Here is a 15071-nt window from a genome sequence, read left to right on the forward strand (position 1 = left end):
AGTGCAAATGCTGAAAACAAGGAATATATAGGACTTATAAATATAAAAGAATAATGAATATGCATTTAAGGAACTTGTTCAGAGCATACAACTAATTAGAATACTAAAAGAAATAATATAAAATTGAATGAAACAAAGGATGGATCCTACACCGAGAGGACTCGAAGATGCCGATGTGGAAGTGTCTTGACACCGGAATTGTATGCCTCGATTCTAAGTCCTGAAGGGGGCGCAAAACAAACATGAGTGGACCAAGTTGATATATATATATATATATATATATATATAATAAAACAGTTATCAACATATTAACCCTCAGGTTTTATGAAAACACATATATCATGATTAAAATAGGTTTTCCGAAACCTAGCATGCCGTGCAATGTCTCAAATCATACCTCGTATATAGCGTAATCACTAGTGAATGTCCAATATCCCTCCAGGCCTCATGCCAGCTCCCTGTCTCTGTGCCAATTGCCAAAGGAAAATCACCTCTAGGCCCCATGCCAGCTCCCCATCCATGTGCTAATAGCCAGAGGAAAACCATCTTCAGGCCCTATGCCAACACCATAACCATCACCCGGGACGGAATCTATCTCTCGCCCCGTAGCGGAATTGGGACTACTAGGTAAGTACAAGACCATTGAACATACATATATTTGAAAAACAACTTCATAGTATAAAGTCATCCATCATCTATACTATAAAGAGGTGTTCGAAACATGTTCTAAATATTATATCGTCATCCATCAGATATTCTATAAAGAACACAGGTTATAGGAAAAATAGTAATAATTCAAACTAGCCTTAATAAGCATGTTATCACATAAAACGTTTCGTAAAACGTAATCATTAAATCATGTTTTTCATGTATACATTTCTACTACAAAACATGCATTTTTAGAAGGGGTCCACTCATAGTACTTCGCCGTCGAAAAGCCACGCAATCTAGCAAAGAAGGACACACCACAGATAATTGCCCCTAAGCACATAAAGGGTCCAATTAATAAAACTGTATTATAACAATTGAATTTGGGAAAACGAATGTTGGAAACGGATTCAGGACGTCGAATTACCCTAAGAAAGGTCCAGGGTAAATTTTGTAAAAGTCAATAGACGATTCCTAAATATTCCCTATAAAGGGTTTGGGCCGGTTAGGGTTACATTAATGGGTTAGGCCTTAGAATAACGGATTAATGGGTTTAGGCTAAAGGCTAAGGGGTTTTGGGTTACTCGGGCCGAAGGTGGGAGGCCCAAGGGCTGAGGCCTTAGGGTTTTTAAAGAGAAATGGGTTTAGGGCTTGGGCTCAGGGCCCCCAAAAACACACGGCCCAAAGGCCCCTAGGAAATTAAAATGGGAAATTGAGTTTAGGTTTAGGGCCTTCATAGGTAAAGCCCAAGGCCTTTAATTTAACAAACCAAAAATAAAAACAAAAGAAAATAAGGGTTGGGTTAGGCTACCCAGGAGTTTTGGGCCTTGGTGTAACGGCCCGAAAGGCCTGGGTTTGGTGGGTCGTCAAACCTCAAGAAGAAGAAGGCCGGAATTCGATCGGAAATTAAACAAACTTTAAACTTTCATAACTTCAAAATCGAGTGTTTCAAAAACGAAAATCATAGTTCTCGAAGAGACGAAAAGAATAGTACCTTGCACGACATCTAACTCACCGTGGTTTGGCCGGAAAACGCCTCAAAATCCACGGAGATCGCTGGAAACTAGGTAAGATTCAAATGAGTATAACTTCTTCAATACTTAACAAAATTGGGTGAAACAAAAAGGAAAGTTGTAGTACTCAACGAGATGAAGAGATTGATACCTCGCAAGTCGGCCAACTCACTGTTGTTTGGCCAGGAATTGGCTCGAAAGCCATCGAACTGGCTGGTAAAACTGGGAAAACACCTTCGAGTTGTTTCTCACTACAAACCTTCACCAAAGCACCTAAAATGAGTCATAACTAGAGTTTGATCGATCTAAGAGAAAGATTAGAGATAGTCCCGAAGCTTACCTACTTTGGAAAATCCTCGAAAGTCACTGAAGTTCGTTGGGGGAGTGTACACCATGGTTGTCACAATGGAGTGTTGTGCTTAGCCTGAGGTTCAAGGCCCAACGTCCAGTTGGTGGTGACTTGGGGGTGGTTTGCAGTGTGTGTGAGTTTCAAAGAAGAGGGGAGGAGCTTGCAGAGAGAAAAAGAGAGAGAGTGCACGGGTGGAGGGGAGAGAGATAAAGAATGTTATAAGAATCAGAAAAAGAAAGAAAATGGGAAGGGAACCGGGGGAAAAATTAGGGGGTGGGCCCCTTGGGCTCACCAATTAAGACCCAAAAACAAATTTTAAAAGAAAAAGATCTAGCCCAAAATGAAATTTCATGAAAATACCCCATTCGTTCCTATAAAATCGGGACAGGTTGTTATACACATTACATCATAATACTATAGAGCTAGTATTATGTGTGAAAACACACATGCAATGATGTGATAATTGGTAATCTTTTGGTGAGATGGCATCATTGTCACATGATTTTGTCAAAGTTTTATTAAATTTAACACTACCCCAAATCCATTTGCATGAATTATAGGGGTATTAAGTTAATGAGTCATACAATGAAGCTCTGGGAAAGAGTAATTGAGCATAGATTGAGGCAAGAGACACAGGTCTCGGACAACCAATTCGGGTACATGTCAGGGCTCTCAACCATGGAGGCAATCTATCTTTTACGAAGATTGATGGAAAGATATAGAAATATGAAAAAGGATTTGCACATGGTCTTTATAGATTTGGAAAAGGCGTATGATAGGGTCCCAAGAAACATTCTTTGTAGGATTTTAGAGAAGAAATGAGTATGAGTAGCATATATCAAAGCTATAAAGGATATTTGTGATGGAGCAAGGACTGCCGTAAGAACTCATTAAGGATAAACCGAAAGCTTCCCCATAACTGTAGGGTTACATCAGGGCTTATCTTTAAGTCCTTATCTTTTTGCTTTGGTAATGGATGAGTTAACAGGACATATTCAAGATGATATTCTTTGGTGTATACTTTTCGCAGACGATATAGTGTTGATAGATGAAACTTAGGAATGAGTAAATGCGAAGCTTAACCTTTGGAGAGAAGTGTTGGAATCTAAAGGTCTTCGTCTAAGTCGGTCAAAGACAGAGTATATGGATTACAAGTTCAGTGCAAACGGAGGCTCAACTGAGTTAGGGGCAAGGATTAGAGATCAGGAAGTGCCAAAGAGTGACCATTTTCGCTACCTAGGATCTATCTTGCAAAAGAATAGAGAGTTGGATGAAGACCTCAACCATATAATACAAGCTGGATGGATGAAGTGGAAGAGTGTATCTGGGGTGATGTGTGACAGTCGTATGCCACTGAAGCTCAAGGGAAAATTTTATAGGACATCAATAAGGCTGACAATGCTTTATGGCATGAAATGTTGGGCGGTGAAGCATCAACATGTACATAAAATGAGTGTAGTGAAGATAAGAATGCTTCGTTGGATGTGTAGGCACACGAGAAATGATAAGATTATGAATGAGGATATCCAAGGTAAAGTAGGAGTAGTCAAAATTGAAGGAAATATGACAGAAAATCGGTTATGGTGGTTTGTACATGTGAAACAAAGGCCTACTGACACTCTAGTTAGAAGATGCGATTACGGGACAGAGGTTTAGGGCCAAAAGGGTAGAGGGAAACCTAGGAAGACTTTGGAAGAGACTCTAAGAAAAAACTTAGAGTACTTGGATCTAACGGAAGAAGTGACAGATGACCAAGTACAGTGGCATTCTAGGATTCATATAGCCGACCCCACTAGGTGGGAAAAGGCTTTGTTGTTGTTTTTTTGTTAACACTACCCCAAATTATAAGGGAGTAATTAGATTTCCTTATATTTTTGCAATTTGTTTAGACTTAACATATGTATATTCTTTTTGTTTGTAAGGGAATATATATATATATATATATATATATATATATATATATATTTCTTTACAAAATTTGATTAAGATGCTTTCATAAATTACCAACTCAACGATTTTCTATTATTTAATATATATATATATATATATATATATATTTTGGTTACTTATTACTATGGTCTAGTAATATTCTTATTCACTTGTAAGTGAGAGGTCTTAGGTCCGATTCTCGCTAAAAGCGAATTCGAACCAATTATTATGGCGAACCCAATGTGAGGTTTAGCCCACTCCCTCACCCCTTAATCTAGATAGTATTGTATACTATATACATACATATATATATATATATATATATATATATCCATTTAAGCTAGCTAAAAACTAATTTCCTAAACCTAGGAATTTTAAATTCTTGGCTTTATTAAAAATATTAATTTAACTAATTCCTCACTATCACTAAAAAGGGTAATTTTTTATTTTTGTTATGAGTAATGCTAAATAGACTCTCCCAAAGTGAGACTTTTCATAAACTCTCCACAGACTCTCTACCACCTCATCTTTTTAGCACAATGGTTTATAGTGTTGGCAAGAGAATTGTGGCTAAAAGATAGGGTGATAGGGAATCCACAGAGAATGCCACTTTTGACAATATCCCTAGCATTTCTTTTATGTTATTATATTTAACTGGTCTCTTCCTTCATTAAAATATCATTGATACTTTCATAAGAAAACTTCATTAATTAGTTAAAATTTTACATTTAGTCATATCAAAAATTGTATTTAAAACTTATGATGCATTTGAAAATAAACGTACCAACTTTTGGTACTTTTAGATTCTAAATATACTGAAAACAAAATGTACTAGAAATCCAAATGTACTATAAAATCAAATACACCCATATTATAGGTATTTCTTTTTTGAACAAACGATACATCTTCACTAATTGGTGGGGAAGTGGGCTAAGCCTCACAATGAGCTAGTAATAATGTGGTTCGAATTCGTATTTGATGAGAATCGAACCTAAAACCTTTCACTTACTAGTGAAGGAGAAAAACTTGTGTGGGGCTTGACATGCCACTAGACAATGCTAAGTGGTAGTCCCATACCATTCATAACTTGCCATGTGTTAAATATTGTTGCATTAGTATAATTTCTTATTTTTATTTTATATCATAATTCAAAATTTAATTAATAAAATATATATATGGAAAAGTAAATTGTTAGAAGGCCTGAACTTCAAGGACGCCACAATCACACGGTAAGAGAGGAATGCAGATCCGGGTGAAGTGCAGCTACGGAGAGGATTGTCGAGAATGGGCGATGGTGGAATTGCAAGGGGCGGTGGAAATTCAGCCACAATTTCAAGACCACCTCTTTTCGCAGCACCTGCCCTGGAAAATTGAAGCAGTTTCAACTCTTCCAGGAGTGATGGAATCGAAACAAATGTATTCGAATTTTGAATAATCGAATGTGTTTATGTATGTGACTCATTGCAAACAAACATTAGCTTTCTCATGATTCACATAAAAAATAATCACAAGCTTATCTCTCTCTCACGGCCTTGCATGGCTGCTGGGAAATTGTGCAGATTTTAGGTAATTACTGGTTCAAAGGTTTATTAATCCATCAAAGCTGGATTAAGTTTCTGACTAACCTCATTATTTCAATTCAATAAAAAAAAAAACTCTCATTATTTCAATGTATTATCAAATTATTATTAAGGAAGGGCATATAAATTCTGGAGAAGAACCCAATTCTCAAAGCCAACTTCGTTCACCAGTAGTTTGTCGTTTCCAATTTTCAAATATTAATAGACTATAGATGTAAAATTGAACGAGTTATAAGTAATTATTAGAGAGAGTTGAGAGATGGGAGATGAGAGACTTAATAAAGGGAGAGCCTGAAGAGCAAGGAATAATTGACAGCGTTGTAGATCATCAGTGCCGACGAGAGAAAAGAGGCAGGTTCGCAGATGGAGGTAGATTTAACTGGGATTGTGAATTTTGTTTTTACCATTTTAGTTTTTTAAGAAATAATGATTTAAGTTTTTAATTTTATTTTCATATAAAACTAAAAATAAGAAATCATATTTTAGTTTAACACATGGCAATTTATGAGTGGCGTGTAGTGCCACTCAACATCATCCAGTGGCATGTCAAGCCCCACACAAGTTTTTCTCCTAGTGAAGAGGAATACCACTAGACCATAATACTAAATGACATATTATAAGTAATTAAATGTACCAATAGAATCAAATGTATCTCTAAGAGTGGTCGCTTGTAAGCTTGTATGAAATCAAATGTACCATAAAATCAAATATACTCATATTCTATGTGATCAATAATAGTAGAATTAAAACAACAACAACAAAGCTTTATTTTACTAAGTGTGGTTGTCTATAAGTCTGTATGAATTCAAAAACACCATTACTCTTGATTTTTGCGCCAAGTCTTCCGCTATTTCCTAATACTCCATGTATTTTGTTAATGAGCAAAATAAGCAAATATGCACATAAGGTAACGAACAAAAATAAGCAATCATGTACATAAAGTAAAAAATATTGTGCAAAAATGATTTATCTATTTAATTTTCTTCTTTAAATTATTATTTTTTATTTTCATAATCCGTATTTAGCATCTTCCCACGCGTTTTTAATTTGAGCCCAAAGTCAAAGCCCAATAGGCAGTGTCTGGCTCAGTCTTTCTCCAGTCAGAGCCACGCAGAACTCAAACTCCCCAAAATACTGAAACTTCGAGAGCAGCCCGCTTCCTTCTTCTCCTACAATGGAAACCCTAGCCGTTGGCTCCCGTCAACTGCTGTCAACTTTCGCGTCACCATCAGCGGTCTCCGTTAACTTTCATAACAGAGCCTCCAGCTCTCTATCTTTGCTTCGCGCCACTCCCCTTGTCCGTACATTGAGATGCTCGGCTCTCTTATCTCCCTCATTGGGTAAGTTTTCAGTTTTATCTTCTGGAGAAGTTGATTAAACTACATTTGCTTTCTGGGATGTGTTTGGTTTCGGAGAAAGTGTAGAACTTTAGGAGGAAATGAGCATTGGACATTCACATTTAAGTATTTGCGTCTGTTTGCTGGAGAAAGTAAAGAAATTGAATTTTTGGGTTTGTAGTTAATAGAATTTTGATTTACATTGTAAATTTTAATTTCGGTTCGATTAGCTGAATAATAATTTTGGTGGTTGTTATTATAATCTGTCCAAAATTTCAAAGACTTGTGATATGCAGTGAGTCAAGCAATGTCTGTTTGTAATGGACTCAATGTGTTATACTAATGTGAGTTTTAATTCGTATGATTGATTTTACTGCAGCCGACCAATCAGAGAAGTTTGTAGAAGCCTCGAAGAAGGGGAATTTAATTCCTCTATATCGGAGCATATTCTCGGATCATCTAACTCCAGTGCTTGCTTACCGGTGTCTGGTTAAGGAGGATGATAGAGATGCTCCAAGTTTTCTGTTTGAGTCAGTTGAGCCCGGTTCCAAAGACTCCAATGTTGTAAGCGCCCTCAGCCCCTTGTATAATGTGTATTTGTTTGCATCTAACTTAGGCAAAAGTGAATCACTTATTATGTTAATCTTTTGTTAGGGGCGGTACAGCGTTATTGGGGCCCAACCATCCATCGAAATCGTAGCAAAAGAGAACATGGTTACCATTATGGACCATAGAGAAGGTTGTAGGACAGAGGAGATTGTGGAGGATCCAATGACTGTTCCTCGGAGAATCATGGAGGGATGGACACCCCAACTTCTTGATGAACTTCCAGAAGCATTTTGTGGTACGATAAGTGCACAAATAACATATTTTAAATTTCCTTGCAGTACTCATATCTTAATCCTCTCAATTCAAAGTAAACCACTTCTCCTTAGACTTGTATAGTTGAAGTGAAGTTGTTTAGAAAAATGAAAACTGTGCTTTGCTTAATTTTTGCCTCTTAATCTCGAAGTTTTGGACTAGGCAAGTAGAATTGTGGGTTAGGAGTTCTGCTCATATTTTCCTGTACATTTTGTTAGGCTTAGATGTACTATGTTGACACTAGTGTTATGTATTGTGTGATATCCTGGACTCTCGCAAAAGACTTATTTGTCACAAACTTGCCATAAATTTATCCTCGTATTATTGTATAGTTCGGTCTTAAATAATGGAGGTTCTCGAAGTTACTAGTGGTGGTTAATAACATCCACTCTCTTTATCAGGCGGCTGGGTTGGTTTCTTCTCTTATGATACAGTACGTTATGTTGAGAAGAAAAAGCTGCCGTTTCCGAGTGCACCGCCGGATGACAGAAATCTTCCTGATGTTCATCTTGGTCTTTATGACGATGTGATTGTGTTTGATCATGTGGAGAAGGTACTATGATTTTTAAAGTAGTTTAAAATACTTAGATTCAAATGCATGTCAGAATAGAAAAGACATCTACTTCTTTTTGTTAAAAAAGTTTCTTTCTTCCAAGTTACTCGCTAAGCATATTCTTTTTCTTCAAAGTCTTGTTTGTTTTTACCGCCACGGTGAATCAAAATATCTGCATCCAGCTCCATTATTGAACCAGGAGAATTAGTCAACTTCATGCTTTGCTTGTAATTTTTTATTTTAAGAAATACGGTGCTACCTTTTGCAACTATAACCATTTCTATTTTTCAATTTGTCTGCTATAGAAAGCTCATGTAATTCACTGGGTGCAATTAGATCAATATTCTTCTGTTGAGGAGGCCTTCAATGATGGAATAAATAGATTGGAAACACTGGTATCTAGAGTGCATGACATTGTCACGTGAGTAATCAACTCCTTTCTTTCACATTTCTTTTCTATTTTTCTTTTGTTGAGTTTCTATTCCTCTCCTATTTTCTATTCATTCCACCCTCTTTAATACCATTTTTGATCACGAATGTATGCTTATGTCAACAGTCAATTTCAACTTGAGGCTGCCTCAGGGCTGGGGAAATTAGTCCTCTATACTTATTCATTACTATTACTTTTTAAAACTTAAGGTTGATTTAAGAATGTACCAACTGTCAATTTCAGCCCGAGGCTGCCTGCAGGTTCAATAGAGTTCAACACTCAACATTTTGGTACTAAATTGGAGGACTCAAGCTTGACAAGTGAGGAATATAAGGAGGCAGTTTTGAAAGCTAAAGAACACATTCTAGCTGGGGATATATTTCAGATTGTATTAAGCCAGCGTTTTGAGAGGCGAACATTTGCAGACCCTTTTGAAATTTACCGAGCATTGAGGATAGTTAATCCAAGTCCATATATGACTTATTTACAGGTTTCCTTTTTGCAGCAAATCATTGGTTCCAATCTACTTGTTCACCTTAATTCTGAGATTATATGAGTATATACTTCCATGATCAGGCTAGAGGCTGTATTTTGGTTGCGTCAAGTCCAGAAATTCTGACACGTGTCAAGAAGGTAAGTAAAGGAAGTCCAAAAACCTTATCTGAGTGTGCTATTCTGTTGCTAGCTCCCAAACCTCTATGATGGTGTAACTGTAACCTTTGTTGGTTCCTACAAGATGTCCTACATTTTATGTTTCTTTGGCCCCTTTTGTTTTCCTACTAGAGTGTTGTAATCTTCATTGGCTATAAATTGCTGGGCTATGTGTTACTAATTTTTGTTAATAGCAAACGATCACCAACCGGCCTCTTGCTGGGACTGTTAGAAGAGGAAAAACACCTAAAGAAGATTTAATGCTGGAAAAGCAGCTTTTGAATGATGAAAAGCAATGTGCAGAGCATATTATGCTCGTAGATTTGGGGAGGAATGATGTCGGGAAGGTTTATACTCTTTCCTTTCTCCTTTTTGTATGATTATTGACATTCTACTGTATGTTGAATTTTATTCTCCAGAGTGTAAAACCATACATATGTTAAATTTTATTCTCCCCTGTATCTATTCTCAATCCATGGCGTGTAAAATTATTTCATTAATCTTTATTTCAGCTTTAGCTTAATAAGTTTACACTTGCTGTCTTGTCTGTTCATGGCTTAAGTGACTACTATTTCTTATATTTTATAACATTTTTGTCGTATAATCTGTTTTCTTCATTATGTATCTTGTGGCCATAATAATGCGATTGATAATTTTTTCATGAAGGTCTCAAAACCGGGTTCTGTGAAGGTTGAGAAGCTCATGAACATTGAGCGGTATTCCCATGTCATGCACATAAGTTCAACAGTAAGTATCTCCTTTTGTAATACACATAATAAGTGACCTAATATCTATAACGATTGATGACGCATTCATGCATTTGTAGACATGATTTTCAGAATTTTTTTCTCATAGGGTCTATATATCCGTTTTTATCAGTGTAATGTACTCAACAACCAATTGAATTAAGGGATGAAAGTTTAATGTAATTGTAGGTCACGGGAGAGTTACGTGATGATTTAACTAGCTGGGATGTTCTGCGTACTGCATTGCCGGTTGGGACTGTCAGTGGAGCACCAAAGGTTTTCTTCATGAGCCGGTTTTCATTGTTTGTTGGCATTCTTGTTTTATTTCTTATTAGTCACGCTAAATTGATCCTAGACTTAATGAACCTGTTTAATCCTGCAATTACAAACCTTGAGCATTAACCTAATCAGTAAGGAATTGGGTCAATTGGCTTATACACCAGTATTGGTAGTGGTAGATATATGGAACCTGATGTCATGATTTCGTAATCTATCCTTTGTGGACTTGCTTAGGATTAATTCTCGAGTTTTCTCATTCTTAGCTCTACTGCAATGCAGGTGAAAGCCATGGAGCTGATCGATAAGCTGGAAGTGACTAGACGTGGTCCATACAGTGGTGGTTTTGGAGGAATTTCATTTTCTGGCAACATGGACATCGCTCTCGCTCTTAGAACTATTGTTTTCCCAACTAGTTTTCGGTATGATACAATGTATTCATACAAGGACGCAAACAAGCGCAGAGAGTGGGTTGCTCATCTCCAAGCCGGGGCTGGTATTGTCGCTGACAGCGATCCAGCTGACGAGCAGAGGGAGTGCGAGAACAAAGCTGCTGCTCTTGCGCGCGCAATTGATCTTGCAGAGTCCTCGTTCGTTGATAAATGAATACGTTTTCTGGTTTGTGACCCTTTCAAGTTTTTTTGGTAATTTCAATATTTTACTCGAGAGTTGAGGTGAGTCATTTTTTTGTACGAATAACGTGAGTTTGATACTTAAAACATTTAAACAAACTAAAATGTAAAAGTAATGGCATACACAAGCAAATGTTAAAGCCCTAATTAATCACTCCATGCTTCATCTATCATTCATTGCTGCTATTGCCCTTAAAACTTTTCGCGAACAGCATCATATGTTGAAACCCGGAACAGATTAGAACGATCACCAGACAGGCTCTCTCTTACCTTCACTGCTGCATCCTTAGTTGCCATGACAATTCCCGCCCAACCTCTGTTTTTGAAGAGGACTTCTTCGACCTCGCCGATCCTGGAGAAGAAATCTCTCAACCTCCTCTCCGTATACTCTTCACCATCCTCGTGCAAAGAAACTATAAGCACCTTCTCCTGATCCAATTTAGGAACAGAAAAAGCAGTAGCTGCCACCTTCGCCTATTTCTTTGCGTGCATTGCAGCTCGTTGTCTTGCTTCAAAATCATCGGCAGATGGTAGCTGGCATTGCCCTGTGGAAGGAGGCGTTGCTGGTCTCTCTTTACCCTTACCAAATCATCAAACTTTTTCCTGTCCTTTTCATCCTTGAGGATCTCAAAGGTTGACTGGAGAGCTTGGAATTCGGCAAGGGCATTTGGGGCATTTAGTCCCTTATCCGGGTGCAACTCCAAATCCAGATCTTTTTAGTTGGGGAAAACAATCCGTCTGTTTACAATCCGTTTGCCGTCTTTTTTGTGTTTGTATGATACATAATTTGGGTCTCAAACAATTTTTAGGGTTTTAACTCGGATTCAAACGATCAAAGCGATTACAAGAATTTTTTTGCAAGGATGATGTGAATTTGATCAAAGTAAAAGACCTCATGTTACGGTCAGTAATCCACGTGCAAGGTACAAGCCCTTGCCACAACTTGCAATATCAACTATCAAGGAAGTAGCAAGAAGATTGACCTCTTCATTCATCAACTTATGGTTATTGGTTTTTTACATTGCAAGGACATATACATATACAACATCTTGAAATTAAGCGCAACTGGCATGTGGTCCAATATTTTAGTGGATAGCGCGTTGGGTCTCTACCCATGAGTCCCTAGTTCGAAACTTATCCTCCCCCCCTCCTCTCTCTCTTAATTTTTGAGTTTCTTTGCAATTTGAGCCACATATTTACCCTGGTAAAATGCCTGCTGGAGTTCTAGCTCTGTTGGTTGACGTGATCCATCTGCGGCAAAAGTTCCAGAGCCATAGGCTGATCCACCCTTTACAGCATCCATCTCAAACATGCCGCTCCCGAAGGTGTACCCAAGAGGCACAAAAATCATGCCATGATGTGCCAACTGTGTTACGGCTGTTAATCTGCAAACAATCGGATGTAATCAAGGGAAGTGAAATGTTAATCTTCAATGGATGTAAGGTCAAAAACTCACGCGGTAAGCTCCTGCCCTCCGCCATGAAATCCAGTACTCCAGAAGATTCCAGCAGGTTTGCCAGCAAGTGCTTGCTTTTTCCATATCTCGTCGGTGGCATCAAAGAAGGCCTTGAACTGTGATGCCATCACACCAAAACGAGAAGGTGAGCCAAAGAGGAAGCCATCAGCTTCCACAAGCTGCTCTGGCCTTATTTCCGGCACATCATCTGCCTTAGGAGGGGCCTTCACCTTTTGCAGTATGACACTGGAAAGCGTCTCGGGCACCTGCTCCATTCCAATCAAGTCAATCAAACTCTCTTAAGAATATTAAATGATCTTACAAGCATCAAGATCTGTTGTTGATTTGATCAAATCCAAGATGTTACCTGCCAAAGTGTTGCTTCAACACCTTCAACCGAATTAACTCCACGATGTATTTCACGTGCCATAATCTCTACATGTCCATGCAAGGAGTAGTACCTGCAAGAAGTAGTTTCATGTTTCAACATCCCAAATCAGTTCAGGAGTAGAATTCTTGCGAAAACGAAGGTGAATGGTTCAAATATTCTCAAAAGAATGCACGGCCGCAAGAAATTAAGAGGGATGGAGATACTCACACGATGTATATCTTCGTAGTAGCCATAGCTGCAATGTTTGATTTTCCAACTACTTATGCATGTAAACCAGTACAACCTCTCCCCTGAAAAATGCGACTGACATGTTATCAAAGCTAACGGATTTTTAATTCAGGGACCATTGCTCCGATCAACTCTATTTCTGGATGCAGAATAAAGATTTCAATGAATTTCAGCGCTTACGAGCACAATTGTACAACCTGCACAACCACATAGACCCATACAGAATACACGCCTTAATTTCATAAATGAAAAACAACCATTCATAGATTGATGCAGTGACTAATACTAATAGCGAAGGTTCTCGATCGGAGGGCACACGCGATCACTTCAAGAGAGATTCACTGGTTGCAAACAAATCAAGCGAAGATGAACAACTTACCAAAGTGTTTGATAAATAACTCAGATTCACCAAGTTTGTGAAATATCAAAAACCGGTAAGTAAACATTCGAAAAAAGGCCTGATGTTGGATGCAAGAGTTGAGATTAATCCAGTCTCCAATAACAAAAGAGTGGTGCTATCCACACATCTCTTTTTATCTCTCACACACCATCTGCTGATTTATGTCCTTTGATTCTCTTCAATTCAGTTGATCCGACAGCCGCAAAATTGAGAGGCGTGTGTGGAAGGTAAAAAGGGAATGTGTATAGCACCACCCTAACAGAAAGGAATCATGCAATGTCCTATTCTACAATAAGCTAACCAAGATTTTAACTTCCAAGTATATATCGGCTAGAATTTTCTCCAGCGCGGTTAATTGCACTTTTATAAACGCAGATATGTTATAGACACGCCGACATTACAGTTGTTCATATGCAGTTTACTGGCTCAAAACAATTGGAACCCTCTTTCTTCCACATATTTTGTTGTTGGTTTTTGGTAACTTCCAAATATTTTCTATTGAAACTAACAAAAGTACAGGCTTGGCATTACATGAATACATGAACTTGCTATACATACAATTTTAGGAATTTTCTAGTATGCACCTTGTAAAACTGTACACCGATATCTCTGATCCTTACACGTTGAATAATTAGCTACACGTTCAACGCTTCATTTATCCGGTACATGCCACACGCCGGAGCACAATCCAAAGATGGAAGATGAAAGGAGCTAAAAGAGATATGTGCTTACCTGGAAAATGCAGGGACTGGAGAAAGCCAATATTTTGATGGGATGCAGTTTTGCGAGGTAGATGAAGATGAAGAGTTGACTAAAGGGCAATAGCGTCTCGCCAAACTAATAATTCGATGACGTGGCAAGCAGGGGAGGCCTTATCATGATCATTTCGATTTGGTTGTTGTCTGCAATCTAATCTTCTTCTTTCTTCTGTACTTTCGTTGCGTTACGTTCACATTCATGCTTATCTTCGTACACCGCACGCTCCTCCACGGAAACAAAAACCAGATAAATTCTGGCTTCATTCGAAGAGAACAACTTTGAAAGCGATGTTATTTGTCAATAATACAAATATATGTGTAAATTTAATCCCTTAGATGTCGATATCACTAACGCATAACATCGCAATGATAATACATGTGCCGTGCAAATTACTCTCGTCGCATTTGACGGCATAAATGATGTACATGTGTAACGAAATCAATTACATTTGAACAAAAATAAGTAAATCATTAAAAATGATGTCAGCTATGGTTTTTTCAACCCAAAGAATCCCACCAACCACACCCACCCCCACTTCTCCCGTTTTAATCAAAACGGTAGTTCACCTACGCATTTGCCTGCCCAAGTTTAACATTTTTTTAATACATGATAAACTTAGTTGAGTTCAAAATTTCTTATTTACAGATGAATAATCGTAACTGCTACACCACAATATTAGTCGATAATTTTCTTAACGTTGATAAGTAAAGATGATCAATGTGTGATAGGGAAAGACTTGGTGAAGTAAATTCCAATCGCGTATCTTGTTATTTATAGATTTTGAATTGAACGAACTAAAGTAGAATAAAAAACTATAAATAAACAGGAGCAT

At 37.8% G+C, this 15071-nt stretch overlaps 3 protein-coding genes across 7 annotated transcripts; 1 reads left to right on the plus strand and 2 right to left on the minus strand.

The window, feature by feature from the left end:
* Positions 1 to 6568: 6568 nt before the first annotated feature.
* Positions 6569 to 11159, plus strand: LOC137714703 (anthranilate synthase alpha subunit 2, chloroplastic). Its single transcript, XM_068453846.2, has 11 exons — positions 6569 to 6859; positions 7236 to 7420; positions 7511 to 7700; positions 8119 to 8270; positions 8576 to 8691; positions 8944 to 9190; positions 9277 to 9333; positions 9546 to 9698; positions 10018 to 10098; positions 10287 to 10373; positions 10656 to 11159. Exons 1-11 carry the CDS (start codon positions 6694 to 6696, stop codon positions 10977 to 10979), a joined length of 1758 nt encoding a protein of 585 aa, XP_068309947.2. The 5' UTR covers positions 6569 to 6693; the 3' UTR covers positions 10980 to 11159.
* Positions 11160 to 11197: 38 nt separating this feature from the next.
* LOC137714239 (uncharacterized) lies at positions 11198 to 12121 on the minus strand. The gene is made up of 3 exons (XM_088690404.1): positions 12118 to 12121; positions 11590 to 11717; positions 11198 to 11434 (listed from the first exon to the last, which is right to left on the minus strand). Exons 1-3 carry the CDS (start codon positions 12119 to 12121, stop codon positions 11198 to 11200), a joined length of 369 nt encoding a protein of 122 aa, XP_088546530.1.
* On the minus strand, positions 11973 to 14351 carry LOC137714704 (Quinone reductase family protein). 5 transcript variants are annotated; one of them, XM_068453850.2, is made up of 5 exons: positions 14213 to 14351; positions 13060 to 13142; positions 12829 to 12922; positions 12462 to 12727; positions 11973 to 12390 (listed from the first exon to the last, which is right to left on the minus strand). In XM_068453850.2, the coding sequence occupies exons 2-5, from the start codon at positions 13083 to 13085 to the stop codon at positions 12165 to 12167; spliced, it is 612 nt and encodes a 203-aa protein (XP_068309951.1). In that variant the 5' UTR covers positions 13086 to 13142; positions 14213 to 14351; the 3' UTR covers positions 11973 to 12164. The 5 variants fall into 5 exon arrangements, with proteins under 5 accessions (XP_068309951.1, XP_068309949.1, XP_068309948.1 ...); XM_068453848.2 differs by having other exon boundaries at positions 13060 to 13277; XM_068453847.2 differs by having other exon boundaries at positions 13060 to 13277; positions 14065 to 14256.
* Between the last annotated feature and the right edge of the window lie 720 nt (positions 14352 to 15071).

The sequence above is a fragment of the Pyrus communis genome, chromosome 3, assembly GCF_041283825.1.
Source record: "Pyrus communis isolate YQ-2024b chromosome 3, ASM4128382v1, whole genome shotgun sequence".
In the NCBI taxonomy this organism is placed as follows: domain Eukaryota; kingdom Viridiplantae; phylum Streptophyta; class Magnoliopsida; order Rosales; family Rosaceae; genus Pyrus; species Pyrus communis.

Bases quoted from the DNA above. Each gene is read 5' to 3' on its own strand.
- LOC137714704 (XM_068453850.2), bottom strand. From the start codon at position 13,085: ATGGCTACTACGAAGATATACATCGT. The intron at 12,923-13,059 runs GTGAGTATCTCC...TACTTCTTGCAG, and splicing joins ACTACGAAGATATACATCGT to GTACTACTCCTTGCATGGAC. The intron at 12,391-12,461 runs GTGAGTTTTTGA...GATTGTTTGCAG, and splicing joins GGAGGGCAGGAGCTTACCGC to ATTAACAGCCGTAACACAGT.
- LOC137714239 (XM_088690404.1), bottom strand. The intron at 11,435-11,589 runs GTAAGGGTAAAG...AAATTGGATCAG, and splicing joins GGAAAAAGTTTGATGATTTG to GAGAAGGTGCTTATAGTTTC.
- LOC137714703 (XM_068453846.2), top strand. From the start codon at position 6,694: ATGGAAACCCTAGCCGTTGGCTCCCGTCAACTGCTGTCAACTTTCGCG. The intron at 8,271-8,575 runs GTACTATGATTT...TGTCTGCTATAG, and splicing joins TGTTTGATCATGTGGAGAAG to AAAGCTCATGTAATTCACTG. The intron at 9,699-10,017 runs GTTTATACTCTT...TTTTTCATGAAG, and splicing joins GGAGGAATGATGTCGGGAAG to GTCTCAAAACCGGGTTCTGT.